At 39.6% G+C, this 20,295-nt stretch overlaps 1 protein-coding gene across 3 annotated transcripts in view; it reads right to left on the reverse strand.

Annotated features, from left to right (window-relative positions):
• Positions 1-20,295, reverse strand: part of man1b1b (mannosidase, alpha, class 1B, member 1b) — a 43,456-nt gene that overhangs the window by 6,487 nt on the left and 16,674 nt on the right. For 2 of the 3 annotated variants that reach the window (XM_043719962.1, XM_043719963.1), the window contains exons 6-11: positions 17,593-17,690; positions 11,401-11,586; positions 10,687-10,835; positions 8,084-8,272; positions 4,693-4,883; positions 4,078-4,198 (exon numbers count right to left, since the gene is read on the reverse strand). In XM_043719962.1, coding sequence (XP_043575897.1) covers positions 4,078-4,198; positions 4,693-4,883; positions 8,084-8,272; positions 10,687-10,835; positions 11,401-11,586; positions 17,593-17,690 — 934 coding nt within the window. The remainder of the gene's footprint in view (positions 1-4,077; positions 4,199-4,692; positions 4,884-8,083; positions 8,273-10,686; positions 10,836-11,400; positions 11,587-17,592; positions 17,691-20,295) is intronic. The other variant, XM_043719964.1, reaches the window with a different exon arrangement.

Genomic DNA, 20,295 nt, shown 5'->3' on the forward strand with positions numbered 1-20,295 from the left:
CAAATCTGAACGCGTAATTACAGTCTGCCATCACACTATTGGGCAGTTGCTGAATTACTGAAACTGTCACAGGGGTTTAATAAACATAATATGTGATCTTCAATATTAATTATTCAATTTATTGCAACGTATACTGGATAATGCACAAATAAAAACAATGTCATTTTAAAAGACTGAAATATTGCTATTAACCAGTAACCAATGTGTTTTTGTAAATACAACTAAGAGAACATCAGAAACCTGTGGATATTCTGTTCCACAAACACTACACATTAAAAAAAAATCAGTCATTATGAAATTTGGCCCACCAAGTCTATGTCCATGTCAAATTCTTCACAGGACAATCCAATCAGTCACATTGCCCTGAAGTGCCAAATTTCTTCTCCAGTTCATTACCACTTGCTGCATAGAAAGTTTCTTCCTCATGTCTTCATGTATCTTATGTCCAAAACCTGAATTCTATGTTCCTTAGTCCTATACCACCAGCAAGTGGGAAGTTTTTCCTTTTACATAATGCAAAAATCTTATGAATCTCCCCTCAATTTCCAGAGTTACCTGGAAAACAACCGATTTCACCAACCTAATTTTATAGCTAAAATTCCTCCATGCTAGAATCATTCTTGTAAATTTCTTTTCCACCCTTATACCTCACCTTGCGTGGTGACCAGATTTGAATTTAATATTCTACTTGTGGTCTAATTGCAGCTTTATAAAGATACAGGGAGAAAGTTTACAAATGATGGTCTAAATTCTTCAATCGCATAATGGCCAATCATTGCTGATGAAGAGCTTATGCTCGAAACATCAATTCTCCTGCGCCTCAGATGCTGCCTGACTGGCTGTGCTTTTCCAGCACAACACTCTTGACTCTGATCTTCTGCAGTCCTTACTCTCTCGGTTGATTATAACCTTACCGTGAAGCCTTTTTCAAGGATGCCTACCTTGAAGAATTTCTCCTACTCTCTCTACAAGGGCTGCATTCCTGATGAAGAGCTCAATACTCAAAACGGTGATTCTCCTTCTCCTCAGATGCTGTCTGACTGGCAGTGCTTTTCCAGCACCACCTCTTAACTCTTTCTAAAGATGCAGTCTGTTCTGATATAACAGTTCCATTCCCATGTGATCCCGCGTTATAAGGAAATCGCATAATAACAGCACCATTTAAGCCAATAGGACCAGAATTGTGTTATAGCCAATACAGGTAAGAAAGTTTGTGTTCAACAAATAATGGTTTAAATTCTTCAATCGTGTTATAGCCAATTTGCATTGAAGAAACGCACATTATAACAGAACCGACTGTACAGCATAATTTCCCTACTTCTGTGTGCATTTCTCTATAAAACCCAAGATTTTATCATTTTAGATAAGTTATATAAAGAACAAGCACACTGACAACAATTAACCAGAGTTTGTTTTGTTTTAAATTATTCTTTTGTAGGATGTGGACATCTCTAGCTAGGGCAGCATTTATCACCCCTCTGTAATTGCTCAGAGGGCAGTTAAGAGCCAATGACACTGCTGTGTGTCTGAAATCATATGTATGCCAGACTAGGTGAGGACAGCAGATTTCCTTCCCTAAAGGATATCAGTCAATTAAATTGGGTGCTCCAACAATTAGCAATAGTGACATGTAATTAGGGCAACTCTTTATTCCAGATTTTATTGGATTCAAAGTTCACCACCTGCCATGTTAGGTTCCCAGACCTTTACTTAGGCTTCTAGATTGCTTCTCCAGTGATATTTCCACTATTTCACCATCTCCACCCGTAATACTAATTATGCAAGAACATCATTCTGAACTGAATATGTTTTTTTTTTGACTGCAGTATTACAAGTTGAATCAATACTTGCTGGTCAGTCCAGCTCAACAAATTATGCAACCAAAACTCACTAAACATATAAATAGAAAACAAGTGGCCCGAACAAACATCAAATACATTACAGGAATAAAACCACATACAGAATCTTTTACTCTGTCACCATGGTGACCCAAATTCAAACCACAGGACTGCCTTTGAAACGAATATTTTAATGTACATGTTCCCTGAAACAAAGCAAAGAAAACAAATGCACAATGTTTGAAGGCAAGCAGCCTCTTTTCGTTTATCCTTTCACGGGATATGATAATTCCTGGCAAGATCAGCACTTCTTGTCCACCCCAAACTGGCCTTGAGATGGTGACAGTAAGGCAGAGTCAGAATCCTGTCTAGATGTTTTCTATTCAAGCTATTCAGCAATGTTATTATACACCTCTGGAGAAGGTGGGACTTGAGCCCGGGCCTCCCAGCTCAGAACCAGAAAGACTACGCTACACAACAGCCGCCAAGAATTCTGTATATAATGATTCTAAATAGCTGTTTGACAATACAGACTGCTGAAAAAGGGCCCATTTTGCTGAAGCTTTTAGTCTTCCACTTACCAGGAATACCAGTTTGAGGCGAAAGCCATCATTTATACTGCAGGACAGGGAAGTGTCAATGAATTAGAAGGTGAACTCTGATAAAAGACATTGATGCATTTTTCATGACAATTAATGATGATTGAAAGTTAACTGTCTGACATTGTTTGCATTTTAAACCAGGAATGTTGGCTCAAGAAATTGGGACAAAGTGAGGACTGCAGATGCTAGAGAATCAGATTCAAAAAGTGTGGTCCTGGAAAAGCACAACAGATCAGACAGCACCAGAGGAGCAGGAGACTTCATCAGAAACTTATATCTGAAATGTCGACTCTCCTGCTCCTTGGATGCTGTCTGACCTGTTGTGCTTTTCCAGGACAACACTTTTTGACTTTAGTCAAGAAATTGCATTAGGAAATGAGCCAGTGAATGGCTATCACCTAATCTATTGAGTTAAAACAGGTGCAGCATATGAACATGTTCTGTCTACAGTAAAACTGGAGTCTATGTATTAATATATGTAGCTTCTTGTGCATGTCAGTACACCACACTGTAAGCCTGATTGACAACCCTAAAGTGCTTCACAGCATCATTCCTCACCCTTGACAAATATTGAGCAGTTGCAGAATCACTTTGATTATTGGATGTTGTTTTGCTTATGTGGGCTGGTTGGGTATGACCAGCACCTTACTGTGAACAGCCAAAGGGCCATGCTGTAATCCACCAATGTTTGGGACGGACAGCCTACGTATCTGGTATCACACCAACGCTCAATTTCACACACCGCATTTCTGTGTTGGGCAGAATGTCTTTTTTGCTCGAGGGTAACATTTCATGAGTTGCATTGTAGCAAAATGAAATTGCTTAAACTTTTGGCATACTGTTCCCAGCTAAGTGGGGATAAATTGGACATTTTTTCAAGATCAGAAGTGGCACCTTAAGGCCTTTCATAGGTTTGTGTGACATACAGTGAGAAATAATCTGATCAGTGTACCCGTTATTCTACAGAATGAGTTTGACACACCCTACTTCAGCTTCAAGTTTACAGCATGAACAAATGGCTCAGGCCATATTTAAGAGGTTGCCAATAAGGCCAAACATATAACACGTTGAAAGTTAGATTTCATGATTAACTTAGTATAAGGAAGGTAAACTAAATTCGGTCATGAAAAATGCAAGTAGTTCAGATGATTTCTATATCAATGGCAGAACTAGGCACTCTGCTGAAACATGATTATTTCATAACAATTCAGGCCTTCATACAGTTAATGGACCTGTTCAAGACAGTGTAACTCAACTGCTTATTCTTGGAATGAAATTGTTCCACACTACTGGAATGGTTAATGAGCATTTATAATAAGAGAAAAATCCCAGCAATAAAAATGATTCAAAGCAGCCCATGCTAATCTGGACCAAACCGAAAAGAGAAGTTCATCATCAGAAACACCTCTGGATACTTTCTAACCACATATTCAGAAGTGCTATTACACACCTCTGCAGCAGGTGAGACTTGAACCTAGGGATCCTGGCTCAGAGGTAGGGACACTATCATTGCACCACAAGAGCCCCAGAAACACTGCTATGACACAACAAGCAGCAGAAAGTTAGGCAGTTTCATCTGTACATTAACGGATTAGTCTAGGAATGGACATCATACTGATTTCATCAAAGCTACTTACCATCTTAGGACTGAATTGATTGTGGGACATTTCACCAACAAACGTCAGTTTCTTTGGTTCTGACTTCCGAATCAAGTTCTTCTTGACACCCTCTATAGCTTGCAGGTAGTCATCTAATAAACTGACAAATACAATAATGAAAATCAACACAGAAAATCAAGTGCAAATACAGGAAAATTAATTAAATAACACCGTGATGGCAACAGATTAGTTTAATATGCAGAAATACCAAAAAGCTATTTCACCATAAATCATCTTCCAAGTAGCTGATTGAATGGTACTGACAACCAATACCTTCAGTGTCTGCCTTTCATTGTCTCTCACCTTATAAAGTCATTTCAGATTCATGTCAGTGCAAACTCTGAAGCATACACAACAGAGATTCATCCAGATCAAACTGCTGCAGGATAGATGACAGCATATTGAGGGGTGACATAATTTCTGCACGACACCAGATTCAGACCCAGTTAGCACAAAATAAAGGTTTGCTACATATTACACATTTAAAAACGTCTATTTATTTCTGGAATTTCAACAGAAAGGTGAAAGAAAATAAACTGCAAATTTACTGATGAAAGTCACTGGTTGGATCAGTTTGAATTGTATATCACTTACTCTGATTCCTTTTTTCCTCCCTGAATCCACTGTTTTAGTAGATACTCATAGTAGCTGTCAGCCCTGGCACCAAGTGTATAGACTCCAAGGTGACTAAACTGGCCAGAGTTAGTGTTTATGAACATTGGAACTAATCCATCCATTTTCCCTCCGAGTTTGTGAATATGTTTCATTACTTCATTTACTGCTGCCTGTTTGAAGGTTAAAAAAAGATTCTTAATTTCAGAAACCAAGAACTAATATAAAATAATTTGATTAATGCAGCATCTTTTTTTTTAAAAAACCAAAGAATTCACAATTAGTGAGATGGACCTCTTTAAGAACCCCAACATCTTTGAAGTTAAAATGTCACAGAGGGGTCAGTTCAATGCTTTACTTCTCTTCTAGAGCACATTGGGGATTTTAGTGTTAAAAGTCCCACTACCAAAATAGCTTACTGCAACAGCAACTGAAAGCCTGTATTCTTTCGGTCCACACATGTGGATTCCCCCATTCCACGCAAGTAAGCCGAGACAAGACCTTTGTCCTTTCCAGACAGGACTAATAGCCCTGGCCCTAACCCAGCTAGCTGCCTCCCTCTCCCATTGTCTTACTTCCCCTTCATATTAGCATAGGTATGTGAATCCAACTCTGACGTCTACCTGATACTGGAAAATTGCCTAGGTACGTCCAATCCTCAAAAAACCAGGTCAAAAATCGACCCTGACAATTATTGCCCAATCAGGCTACTCAAGCATCGGTGATGAAATGGTTGTCAACAGTGTTACCATGAGGCATTTGTTCAACAATATCCTATTCTCCGCTGGTGTCTTTGGACAACTAGCACCATTCAGCTCCTGCCTGTCAAAATATGGACAGAAGTGCTGAACTCCAAAGGTGAGGCCAGGACAATATTCAGAAAGCTCAACACCAAAGAAAAAGCATGTGACGGTACTGACATCCCATCCACCATATTCCATTTGCCATCAACACACTGTGGCAATGTGCACCACCTACATGATGCACTGCATGATGTATGAAACTGTTCCAACTTCATTTGTAAACCTGCAACCTCTATCAAGAAAGACAAGGGCAGTAGAAGCATGGGAACATAACCATCAAAACATTATACACTTCTTGATTTCGAACTATATCGTCAGGCCTTCACAGTCTCTGGGTCAAAATCCTGGAATTCCCTTTCCAGAAGCACTGTGGATGCTCCTACATGTTCCACCATCACTCTCTCAAGGGTAGCATGGATTGGACAATAATAGCTAAGTGACTTGCAATATCTAGCCAGCGATACCCACATCCTATGAATGAATTTCACACTGACACATTCATTCTTGTAATGTAAAAAAACACAATAACCAACAGCAAGGTCCTACAAACAAAAGTAAGACAAAGGGCAGATAATCTGTTCTAATGCTGTTAATTGGAGGCAAGTACTGATCAGGATGTAAATTTTAAGGAATGGCTTAAAGGAACAAAGTGAGGTCGACAGGCAGTGAGGTGTAGGGAGAGGCAGCTGAAGATACAGCCACCAATGATGGAGCAGTAAAAAAAAAAGGGTTGTTCAAGAGGCCAGAATGAGATACGTGCTGAGAGCTGGTAAGATTATGGGGCTGGGAGAAGACTGCCGAGATCCAGAGAGACAAGACCATGGATGATTAGAAAACAAGGGTGAAAAATCAAGATGTTGCTTGACAGGGAGCTAATTGTAGAACATGAAGATGACTGATTTGGTACACACTAATACCCAGACAGTGCATTCCTGGATGACTAAGAGTTTCAGAGGGCAGCTTCTGGGAGATCAGCCTGGCTATGAGGGAATAGCCATTGTTAGAGGTCATAGATGAGACTTTCAACAACAGATGAGATGGAACAAGTGATAGATCAGGGATGCTCAGAGGTGGAAACAGGCAGTGTCAGTACTAACACATATCTGTTCCACAAGATCCACGTCAGGTCAAATATGGGCTGAAAGTTGAAAACAATCATGTTCCACACTAAGATAATTGCTAGGAAAAGGAAGGAAATGACAGCTCTGCAACAGAGATGGTGGCTGAGACAATGAGCAATGGTTTCAGTCTTCCCAAAATTTAAGTACTCACCATTCAAAGTTGTTTACACAAAGAGACAATGCAAGTTCAGTTTAAAAACCCACAAAGACAAAAGGCCAAATCTAGTGTGATAGTTATGAAATTTAATTGAAATGGTAAACATTCAAGACAAGAAAAATGATCGACTTGTCACTACATCACAAACCATTATAAAAATCTGAAATGTGGCTACAAGAGATCTAACTGGAAATTCTGTAATACTTTTTTTCCAAAGTTACTCCTTGTTTAATGTCACTTTCTCCTACCTGGTCACTTCAAGTAAACATGATTTGGAAATGCCAGTGTTGGACTGGGGTATACAAAGTTAAAAATCACAACACCAGGATATAGTCCAACAGGTTTAATTGGAAGGAGGGCGCTCCAAAAGCTAGTGTGCTTCCAATTTAACCTGTTGGATTATAACCTGGTGTTTTGTGATTTTTAACTTCAAGTAAAGATATTGATCGTGATTTGCTGACTTTAAACAGCATAAAGTTTGAACCAATTCTGATTCATTTCAGGCATGTGCATAGAGCAAAAAGTAGTGAAAGCAGATCGGTATAGCAGAGAGATCGGCTGCCCATTAAGTTCCTGTTGCTACTTTAGATCTGGACTTACAGCAATGAATCAGAGCTGGAATACAATTTAAAATTCCTTTACTTTCACCTTATAAAGAGCAAGATGACCTGATTTTACCTTTCATTAGGTGTATGTGGAATTTACACTGACATGTTAAAACAGACTAGCATGTTATCGAAGTGTTGAGCAAACCAAACCAAACCTTGCAGATAAACATATTAGCAATTAGAATTTGAAAAAATTGCTCAGAACAGAAACTAAACATGAAGCAGGAAAAGTTTACAAACCTACAAAACAGTCAAATCAGTTTTCAGATTTCTTTATCTTATTAGCTAATGGCAACAAGTTTGATATTACAGCGCGCTGAATATCATTCAGAAGATAGACTTAATGCTAGATTACAGATCTTCTCAGTTGACAAATCACAATTAGTGCTACATTTTAAGGACTATATTGACTACATTCAAGCCACATCACTGTGCCTACCTGTGATCTGGGAGATCAGAGTTCCAGTTTTACCTGTGCTGGATGTGAGTCATAACATCACCTAACAGGCCGATTTAAAAATAACTACAATTTCAGGAAGGGTCTTGTAGCACAGTGCAGCGTACCTACATCTAGGCCAAAAAGTCTAGGTTCAAGTTCCACCTCCCCCACAACACGCCTGAACAGGTTGATCAATATAGCTACAATTTCAGGTAAGCTGGCTGCGATTGGTCAATCTGCCATACCTGGTATTTCTCTTCTTTAGTCAGGCGGCTGAGCTCTCGAAACTCCAGCTGAATGCTGGTCACTTCTGCAACAGTGCTGTCCGAGGTCCAGCGTGGGGGATGGGCAGTTCCACGCCCAATATTTACATCAGAATATGGAATTTTGGATGGAGTGTCAAAAGCTGGCATAAGGCGATTTCCCAACTCGCTCTATATTGGAGGAAATTTAAAAATTCATCAAAAAGCAAAGTCTCACAGTTTGCCAGGCACTGGTATCATAGAGCTTAATGTAGACTTTACAGAGAATGGAACTAATCTTGCATTTTCAGTAAGGTAGAATATTGATTCACTCCAAAGGTAAGCATGGTTAACTGGATTACTGACATGGCCAAACTGAAACCAATTCTCAATATGGAGAAAAGATGGTCCAAGCAATTAGGGTCTGGAATGTAAAAGAACTTACTCTCTTGTATAACCATCATCCCCTCCTGTTTTTTAACAAAAGGGTCAACATCAAAATGAAACCAAAAACCATAAATTTATAGGTCTAAGGGAATAGAAGTTGCAGGACTATTTAAATTAGATTACTTACAGTGTGGAAACAGGCTTTTCAGCCCAACAAGTCCACACCGACCCTCCGAAGAGTAACCCACGCAGACCCTCTAACTAATGCACCTAACCTATGGGCAATTTAGCATGGCCAATTCACCTGACCTGCACATCTTTGGACTGTGGGAGGAAACCGGAGCACCCAAAGGAAATCCACGAGACACGGGGAGAATGTGCAAACTCCACACAGACAGTCGCCCTTGGCTGAAATTGAACCTGGGACTCTGTTGCTGTGAGGCAGCAGTGCTAACCACTGAGCCACCTACCGTAACAGTCCCTTTCAAAGAGACAACACAAGGATGACTGATCGAATAACCACCTTGTGCTTAACAAGGTTCTAACCATAATGTGAGAATGCATGTAAAATAAACAGGGAAATAAAACTCATTGCATTAACATGATGTTTAAGGCTGAATGTTTAAGTTTTGCTTAAACCTCACTACACAATACATTTATTAAAATTAAGATTTACTTCTTAAATATTACAGCACATTTGCTCATTATTTGTTTTACAACGTCATGAGTAACTAAACTTGTATGTGAACTAAAGGTAAATACCTGAGAAAAATGCTCAGAAAAATCAGGGGACAGATACCAAAAGTAGTAGGATATCAAATCTGACTGGAATTATTTATAGTAACCTTGCTCCAATATCACCCAACAGGTAGGTGGCAGCAGAAGCAATGTAGAGAACAACTTCAGCAGAAGACCTTTACATCCATGATGTTTAATCACATGGCCCACATACTGATGCTAGGAGGAGGCTGCACAACAATGGCGATGGTGTACCACAGCTGGAGCATTGGTTTACCTCAGTTGGCTAGATGGCTGTTTGCAATGCAGAGTTACACAAATAGCATGGGTACAATTCCCTACACCAGCTGAGGTTACCATGAAGGAATCTCCTTCTCAACCCCTCTCCTGAGACATGGTGCCACCAGTCTCTTCTTTCTAACGGGAACACCATCCTAAGGTCTGGTAAGACTATGGTGACTTTACCTTTAAAAAGTGTGACAATATGAAAGAGACAGGCATTTTCATTTGTTCTCCACACACCCTAGGGAAGTGCCTTACTAAGATGAATTATAAAGCATTTGTCAAAACATCTACAGAACACTCTAATCACAAACACCCAAATGACTCTATGCATGTCATACACAGGATTAAGTGATTTTGCAATCAATGGATCAGATCTAAGCTCTGCAGTTGTGGAGGAATTCAAAAACAGGGCTAAAATGTAAAAGTAGGTCACCTAAGCTATTCGAGAGACAGGACAATAAAATGTGCAGCTAAACACAATAGACAAGGTAAGGTTAATCATACCTGGCTCCACTTAAGCAAAGAAACATGTAAGCAAGCATGTAATCAAGTTAAGCTAGCTCACCATAATTGTCTCAATTCAGCCAGACAACAGAAAACTATCACACATTCAAACTGTATTGCGGTGCCATGTACCCAACGCTCCGTGTGATAAGTCTATTATGTTACCAAGGCTTGAAAGTTAATGTGTAATTGGTCAATAAGAAACAACCAAAATTGTGATTGTAACCGCTAAAAGGCAGAATCTCCAGGTAAGGGCCACTGTTGTCCCTTTAAGGGGGAGTGCCTTGCATTGCAAGTAATAAAGGCTCTGTATATGTAACAAGAATACTATTATCTGCCTGAATGTCATGTCACATCCAGTCATTAACGGTGGTGGATAATCAAACAACTTAATGGATGAGAAGGCTCCGCAATTATCCCCATACGCAATCATGGGGAGCCCAGTACATCAGCACAAAGGCAAGGCTGAAAGATTTGCAACAATCTTTAGCCAGAAGTGAAGAAACAATCCCAGGCACTTCCTGAGGTGCACAACATTAAAGATCCCAGTCTTCAGCAATTTCAGTTCAAATCATGTAATATCAAGAAATGACTGGAGGCATTACAAAATAAACTATAACAATTTTTAAACAGCTCTTTCTTTTACATAAATAATTTCAAGCAAGCAAAATTACAGTAGAAAGCATTCTTACTGCTTTATCGAGGAAGACCTGGTCTCCAGTTAAATTGTATATGCTAAGCAAGCCACCTAAAATACGAATTGTGGTTTCAAACAAATTCACATCCACATTTTTACCAAGATTCAGATCAGTAAGCACCCATTTCTTGGCTTCTTCAAATTCTGAAATTGCAAAGCAAAGCATGATATACATATTTACATTTTAAACATGAACAATGTAAATAAACTTATAAATAACAACTTTAATGATTTGATATCGGGGTGAACTTCTGTTGCCTTGAATACTCAATTTAACATTTTTTTCCTCAAACTTTCAAATGTACGTTTGTATTTTGTGTTTAAAAGAACAAAGGTTGCCTGTTTACATTTTTCATTGATGAAATGAGGTACAGTAGCGCTGATGGAAAAGAACATTTAACAGATATAACATGTTCCAAGATCTGCAAGTCTAGTACTGCCAGATGTAGAACAAATTCCTTTTAAATTGCCTCAGCCCTATACTCTCAGGCTGACATCTCTGAAAGTTCACTGAAATCAAAGCACGTCATAATCCTTGTCAACTTCATTTCTAGATATAAAAAGCAAAAGTACCATATAATAATAAAGAACCTGTCCTTACAAATAGCAAAGACCTTGATTTCACTGACATTTTAAAGTCTGCTTTGACTGACAACTAAGTGTCCAGGGAACACCATGATGTTTCTGTTACACAATTCAACAAAGTCACCTTCTTGCTGTCCCAAAATCCACATCGTATCCAAGGCATCAACCAGCGTCAGTCCCAAGCCAAACCATTCGCTATAAGTCTTAGAAATGGGCTTTAGTTCATCATGACCCCAGGCATACTGTTTGTATCCCTTCCATGCATGTTGGAATGCTTCTATCACTGCCATCTGTCGCTCATTCAGCCCTGCTGAAAGAAAACAGAACAAAATTAAAAATGCTGCTACTGGCATTAGCATTGATATTGGGTGGCACATCTAGACCATTAGGCTTAGGAGCATAAGTATGCCATTCAGCCCATTGAGTCTGTTCCACCATTCAACAGGATCTTGGCTGATCCTCAACTCCATTTTCCTGCCTTTTCTCCATAACTCTCAACTCCTTTGATTAAAAATCTCTGTCTGTCTGTCTATCTCAGCTCTGGACATGCTTAATGGTCTAGACTCAACAACCCTTTATGATAAAGAATTCAACAGATTCACAACCCTCTTGAGAATAAACTGCTCCTCATCTCTACCTTAAATATGCACCTGATCCTAGCACCTGCAATAAAGGGAAACAACCTTTCTTCAAGTATCCTGTCAATTCCTTCAGAATCTTGTAAGTTTCAATAGGGTCACCTCTCATTAGCATTTAGAACGAGTACAGTCCCAATCTACTCAACATCATCTCATCAGACAGTCCTTCCATACCCGGTATGAACCTTCTTTGGACTGCCCCCAATGCCAAACTGTTCACAGTATTCCAGCTGTAGTCAGACTATTGCCTTGTACAGTTAAAGCAAGACATCCCTATTTTTATATTCCATTCACTTTGAATTAAAGGCCGACATTCCATTTGCCTACCCTGTCACTCGCTGGACTTGGATGGTAGCTTTTTGTGACTCATTGACAAGGATTCCCAAATCCCTGCATCTCCTAACTTTCTGCAGTCTTTCTCCATTTAAGTCATTTTCATTTCCTCTATTCTTGCTGCCAAATTGCATAACATAACATTTCCTCATATTACATTCCATCTGCTAAGTTTTTGTCTACTCGTTTAACCTGTCTGTATTCTTCTGCACACTCTTCGCATCATCCTCACCGTTTGCCTTCCCCCCCCCCCCCCCCACCCCCCACATTTTTTGTGTAACCCACAAATTTAGATATAGTACATTCACTTTCCTCATCCAAGTCACTAATATATATTGTAAATAACTGTGGCTCCAGCACTGATCCCTGTGGTACTCCATTAGTTCCAGGTTGACAACCTGAAATACCCCCTTTATCTCAACAGTCTGTTTGCTAGTTGCAAGCCAATTCTTATTGTATTTACTTTATATCCTTTCGCCCCTTGAATATGTAGTCATTTTGGGATGTTATTCATGTCTTCTATTGTGAAGACAAATGCAAAATATTTATTCAACTCTTCTGCCATTTCCTGGTTTCCCATTATTACTTCTTCAGCCTCATTCTGTAAGGGTTACTGTGATCACTTCGGCTTCTGTCTTCCTTTAATAAATTGAAAGCAGCTCACTGCCCATCTTGATATTACTTGCAAGTTCACCCTCAAAGTTCTCCTTTTCTTTTGTTCATTTCTAAAATGTTCCCAATCCTCTGACATACCACTAATCATAGTCACATTGTACGCGTTTTCTTTCAATCTGACACTTTTCTTAACCTCCCTGGTTAACCATGATTAGATTAACCTCTTCCTGGAATCCATGTGTCTCACTGGGGTATCTAATCAGTTTGAGTCATGAACTATTTTCTTACAAGTTTGCCATTGATTGCCAACTATTTTTGTCGCTAAACTCCTTCCTCGGTCTACTCCAGGCAACCTGGCCCTCAGTCCTTTGTAAATAAAGCTTAGTTAAGCTTAGCACAGTTGTTTCTGACTCAGGTTCCTCCCTCTCAAACTGAGTGGAAAATTATTTTATAGTATGGTCACAACAGGTTGAAGGTGTAACATTAAACATTAGCCAAGAAAAAGCTGAATTTCAAAACAAGTTTATTCTCTTGTCTGTGCCCTGTCCATTTTACCTCTTTCGCTCCCCACCTATCCTGGTTGTTAGGATTAAGCTCCACTCTTGTTGGCAATTTTTTCCAAAACCACAGGTTTAAAGACAAACAGAGGCACGAGTTAGTCATGTTCTTCTGGTGATCACATTCAAAAAGTTTTCCTGGCAGAATTAACCAAGCAGTAAATAGAATTAGGAGTCAATTTTAATTTCCTTTTTCTTGTTTGAATAGTCGAGTTTGTTGTTGACATCAGACTAAATAGGATCTTGCTTTAATATAGCGCTCTTCAGGAAACCTCATTATAGCTCGTAGCCAATTAAATGTTTTTGATGTGTAGTTTAATGTTAAAGGGGAAGCGACTTGAGAGGAGGTGGTGTAGAAAATTACACAAATTAAACAGAATTGTTTAATAGGCAAATAAATACCTTTTGAAATAATAAAAGGCAAAACACACCACACAGAAAGAAAAAGGTAGATTGTGCACTCCCTATATTATCCTGGATGAGCAAAGAATGAAGTTGCAAGATTTATGGAATCTTTCATTGATAGATTCAAATACTCAGTATGCTGAAACAAAAAAACAAAACCAATTGCAAGTTGAAAAAGGCGAGAGGCAATGGTGTCATGGTTATCTCACCAGGCGAGTCACCCACAGCTGGAGGTTCATATTCTGGGGACAGGGATTGGAATTCCACAATGGAAGTTAGTGAACGTTGAATTCAATGAAAACCTGGAATAAATGGTTAGCCCAAGAGCAACCACACAACTTGGTTGCTCTAAAAGCCCATTTTGTCCATTGGTGTCTTTTCCAGAAGGGAGTCTGCCATCCTTACCCGATCTGGCATTTATGTGACTCCAGACCTACAGCAATGTGGTTGATCTTAACTACCATTTGAGCAATTAGGGATGGGCATTTAAAGCTGGTTTTACTATAAAACCCATAGCCACAAATGGATTTATTTTAAAAAGTCAGCTTTGGTTCAGTAGATATCATTCCTATCAGAAGGTTGTTGGTTCAAGTACCACTCCAGAAACTCGAGCACATTCTCTAAACTGGAAATGCAGAAGTGTTGGAAGTGTCTTTTTTTTTAAATATCTGCCTTCTTTGATGGATGTCAAAACTCTCATCGCAGAGTAAAAGAAGAGCTGGACAGCTCTCCAAGATGCCCTGGTCAAATTTTATTCCACAATTAAAACCATTAGAGCTGTATGGAATAAACAGCTCAGTTTCCCCACCTAAAATTAGTGACTATATTTCAAAAATACTTCTTCAGTTGTAAGACACTTGGAATTTCCTGAGGTTGTGGAAGGTACTTTTTAAATACAAGTTCTTTCTTTAAATAAAAGAAACAGGAAAGGCAAGGACTGATTAGGATAGTCAACATGGCTTTGCGCATGGGAAATCATGTCTCACAAACTTGATTGAGTTTTTTGGAAGAAGTAGCAAAGAGGATTGATGAGGACAGAGCAGTAGATGTGATCTATATGGGTTTCAGTAAGGCATTCGACAAGGCTCCCCATGGGAGACTGGTTAGCAAGGTTAGATCTCACGGAATACAGGGAGAACTAGCCACTTGGATACAGAACTGACTCAAAGGTAGAAGACAAAGGGTGGTGGAGGCCTGTGACCAGTGGAGTGCCACAAGGATCAGTGTCGGGTCCTCTACTTTCTGTCATTTACTTAAATGATTTGGATGTGAGCATAACAGGTACAGTTAGTAAGTTTACAGATGACACCAAAATTGGAGGTGTAGTGGACAGCGAAGAGGGTTACCTCAGATTACAACAGGATCTGGACCAAATGGGCCAGATGGAGTTTAATTCCGATAAATGCAAGGTGCTGCATTTTGGGAAAGCAAATCTTAGTAGGACTTACACACAGGTCCTAGGGAGTGTTGCTGAACAAAGAGACCTTGGAGTGCAGGTTCATAGCTCCTTGAAAGTGGAGTCACAGGTAGATAGGATAGTGAAGATGACATGTGCTATGCTTTCCTTTATTGGTCAGTGCATTGAGTACAGGAGTTGGGAGGTCATGTTGCGGCTAGTTATTTATTGCCCTAGTCATTTATTGCTCTATTTACTCCCGTTCTTCTCAACCATGACCGAATCCAGCATGACTTCATGCATTATGGGCGGCACGGTGGCTCAATGGTTAGCACTGCTGCCTCACAGCACCAGGGTCCCAGGTTCAATTCCAGCCTCGGGTGACTGTCTGTGTGGAGTTTGCACATTCTCCCGTATCTGTGTGGGTTTCTCCGGGTGCTCTGATTTCCTCCCAAAGCCCAAAGATGTGCAGGTCAGGTGAATTGGCCATGCTGAATTGCCCATAATGTTAGGTGCATTAGTCAGAGGGGGTGGGTTGTTCTTCAGAGGGTCGGTGTAGACTTGTTGGGCCGAAGGGCCTGTGGGGAATCTAATCTAATTGTTAATTAGAAATGGTGTAACCTTCCAAAGGTACTGGACAAACAGTCTTTGCTGCAAACAGGTCATTAATCGACCAAGTTTGGTAACAAGGAACCATCTATGGAAACATGCAAGAATAATTAATTAAAAAGAGATCCTGAAACACTACACCTTAAAATAAAATCTGCAAAATGTTTAAACACCGAAAGTTAAAGATTGAAATAAATAATGTGCACTCATCAACTTACAGCAGAATCAAAGTGGCCTAGTTGTTTTAAGAAAATTCCATCTCCCCAATGCTATTAAATCTCATGGCTTTTTCTCACTCGATCACAAAGGTAGCATTCATATTCCTTCCCCTCTATCTCATTTAATGCTTTCCCTTTCACTTCTCATTTTTCCTCTCACATTGGTGTTCATTTGTGCTTCCCTTCTCCTTTCACGTTGACTGTTCCTTTGCTCTCTCTGATCACTGACCTTACTCTTATCTTCTAAATCTTTTCCACTCTTCACCTGTTCCACAGCACCCACTACCATCCAAAACCCAATGTTTATGTTCAACTTTGCTTATACTTTCAATCTTTTAGCATCTTGTCTCATTCGGTCTTCCTTGCTCATTTTCTTTATGTCTCTTATGATTGCTCCTAACCTCCTATCCTCCACTTTGTCACTTCCTCTCCTCTTCTGCTTGAATTAATTTCCTAACTTTGATTTCAAAAGCACCTTCACCTCAAAGCACCCTTGCTCTTGACTCCTTGTACAAGCGACATAGGAAAATAAACCAGTACTAAACAAAAGCAGCCTTTGGCTAACAAGTGTGGAGTAGATGGATGTTGGTCAGTTCATGGTTGAAATGCTGCAGGTTAATGCAAAAGTACATGCTGCCCTTTAAATTAGTTGCTGCATTTCATGTCTCTGCAGATGAATATCGAGGGAATGAGAGTTTCCAAGCAACCAGTGACATTTTGGGATTATGGTTGTTCTGCAACTCAAACAGTTAAGTACCAATAATGCAAGATATGAAATCTGGTATTACAACATTAATAAATTTTACTCCTGTTCAAAATAGCAAACAATTATCCACCTACTGCTGCATTGTCTAAACATGAATAACACAGTAGGAAAGCATTATTTATCACAGGCCGTTTGAGACACATTCCACTCGACAGAAAGTAGCAAAAGAGGAAAACCAAAATGTTCATTTTCTAGAATCCAAAATGAGTAAACAGCAAAAGAAAAAGCCTAAAAATATTAATTAGGCCAACCGAGGAAATCACTAGCAAATCTGTAACAATACAGTGAGTCAATGGCTCTGGTGTTGCAACAGTGTTAGAACAAACGAGTGGTGAACATCTCTAAGAACTGGAAAGAGATCAGGTCAGAAAAAGTTGAGTCTTTTCTCTAAAATGCTCTCCTCAAACATGATTATTTAAATAAGCAAATGCACACAGTCTGCTAAACTGTCAAACACCAATAATCCAAGTAATAAATTAAACAGGATAATCTGGTTAACATTTCAAGTGGCAAGACAGTTTAACTTTTCACCAATTCAAATACCTCAGATTCCAAATTAATCCCGAGGCTTCTGAAACTCTTCAGTTTGATATCTACTCACTTTAGCTGCATTAACGATTAACCAAGGCTAACCAAAAGTTTAAATCCTGGTGCAATCTTTCAGACTGATATACCTGTCCTCAATTCTTCATTGTTGCTAATTAAATTATAGACTATAACCACACCAAAGTAAAAGGTTGTGACAACCAGTATACATGTTCTTTATATGGGCATGCTACCTGGTTCTTTGACAGCTTCATTAGGCACAGGTTCCTTCTTCCTTGTGTCAGGTAAAGCTGGATTAACTTGTTCAGGTTCAATCTTCATTCCACGCCAGCTGCAAGTAAAGACACAATGCTTATAGCTAGACTGTTTGTGCAGAAGGGCAGAGAGACTATGGTTGAGGAAAAAAATTGCAAGAGATCACAGTCAGAGCTGAACACGGTCCAAGGAAACAGCAACACCATAATCAGAGGGAGCAGTTTGGTGAGCAACTACATATCACTTGTGAATTTGATCATTGTGTTTTAATTCATGATTCTTCAATGGGTGCCAATTTTAATTATGCTTTGGATTCCTATGGTACTAATATTCTAATTCCAGTATCTTCAGTTAACTATTATCTCAGTCTTTAAAGATCTATTTAATTAAACATGAGAGTAGCAATGTCAATGGACTAGTAATACAGAAGTAATAAAACAAAAAATAATGCTGGGGAACCTCATCAGGTCTGACAGCATTTTTGAAGAGACAAACAGTTAACATTCTTCAGAACTGAAGTCATATCAGACTAGAAACACGAACTCTTTTTCTCTCCTCAGTTGCTGCCAGATCGGAGTTGCACCAGCATTTACTGTTCTTACAAATCTCCAGGATTTGCAGCATTTTTGCTTTCGTTACAGTAATTGGAAAATGGTGCCTGATTGTGGTGACAGTGGAAAAGCTTTTCACTGTATTTTATATTTTTCTCATTGTAAAATACATGTGACAATAAAATACTGCATTCATAATAGATGTGATAATAAAATCATTCATTCATTCATAATCCAGAGACCAAGGTCAAGGTTTGGGGACATGTGCTGAAATCCCACTATGGCTGCCTTGGGACTTAAATTCATTTAAGTGAATCTGGAATTAAGAAATAATCTCAGGAGTGATGACCATGAAAATATCATCACTTGTCGTAAAAACCAAATCGGTTTCACTAACATCCTTTAGGAAATCTGCTTTCCTTCTCGGGTCTGATATTAATTTGACTCTGGAACCACAGCAATTTGGTGACTCTTAACTGCCCTCTGAAGTGGTCTAACAGTCATTCACTTCCAGAGGTAATGAGGGATGGGCACACAAGTGCTGATCCTACCAGCAATACTCACAACCAGTGAACAAAAGTTAAAAGAAATGTTTTATGATTATTTTTCTGGGATATTTAAAGTCAGTGTTAAACGTTTTTATGGTCAGATTCTCAGTGATTTTAGAGGACAGTGAATTTAACCACCATGGCAGAATGGGATGCAACGGCGCCTCACTGGTTTACATGGGAACTCACTACGTAGTGTCTGACCTAGATATTGATGTACTTAGAAAGCACCACCAGTTACTGTTTCCTAAGGTTTGGAGCCTGATAACATTTGGCAACATCGCAATTCATCCACGAGATGGCGAAGCAAGTGATTACCAGAGGAAGACACAGGTAGTGTAACCATGCCTCTGAGCCAGTGGCACTTGCTAATTGTTATTCAGTTTCATTGCAGAGGAGTGAGCAGTCCTTTGAAGAATGCAGCAGGCATCTAATGCTCTGTAGCCCGGGAGGTTGAACTGCACATCGGGAAAGAAGTGTAGAGAAGTCATAAGGAATTCGCTAGTTAAGGAAATAGGCATTTCTGCAGCCACAAGCATGCTGTTTCCCTGGTGACAAGGTAAGCAGAACAGATAAGAAGCCTAGTGGAACAGCCACAAGTGGTGATCCATCATGAAAAGCATCACTTCGATAAAGGATCTATTAAGTTACTGCAGTCAACCTTTCAGGCACCATGAAAGAGATTTAGGAGCAAGACCCCAAATGTAGTAATCCCATGCTGTCCATGATTGAGTATTAAAACATGAAGAAAGTGAAGGCAAATGTATGGCTAGAGAAGTGGTACAGGAAGAAAGGATTCAAATTCTTGTGCACTGAGCAGGCTCTGGGAAAGAGGGAACTATACAAGATGGATAAGTTGTAACTCTACAGAATGAGGACCAATGTCCTTGCTGAGAGTTTAATTAGTGCCATGGAATCGGTATTAATTAATTTAGCTTGACTTGATGCGTGGCTGAAAGGGAATAGCACTAGGAATTCCGAGAGATTTCAACAGTGGAGAGTACTTCTGTCATTGCTGAGCAAAAGATAGTTAATGGTATTGGGGATTCACGTTCAGAGATCTCCAGATGCTTAGGAGTTACAGGAAATTTGACCCAGTGACGGCAGACTGAGTATAGCAAGTACATGCAGCTATAGTTTCATGCAGCAGAGGCAGAGTGTATAGCTAATGAGACGAGCTGCAGTGCACAGCATGAGAAAATTCACTAGGGCTTATGGAGAGAAACCCACCATGTAACTCACCAAAATTGACACTCAGTCAATTTCTGGCAAAGTTCAGTCTACAGATATAGCTATGGAAAGTAAACAGCAGATAAAAGTTTACAGTGGAAAAGAAAATACAGGTATTTCACACAGAATGGAGACAGAAGAGAGGTGGGAAATAAACATTAAAGGATCTGATCTGAAGAAGTTGCACGCAAGTTTCGGGCAGCACAGTGGTTAGCACTGCTGTCTCAGCGCCATGGACCCGGGTTCAATTCCAATGTCAGGCAATTGTCTGTATAGAGTTTGCACATTCTCTCGGTGTTGTGTGAATTTCCTCAGGTGCTCTGGTTTCCCAAACATGTTGCAGGTTAGGTGA

Source organism: Chiloscyllium plagiosum, chromosome 30 (assembly GCF_004010195.1).
Source record: "Chiloscyllium plagiosum isolate BGI_BamShark_2017 chromosome 30, ASM401019v2, whole genome shotgun sequence".
Lineage (NCBI taxonomy): Eukaryota > Metazoa > Chordata > Chondrichthyes > Orectolobiformes > Hemiscylliidae > Chiloscyllium > Chiloscyllium plagiosum.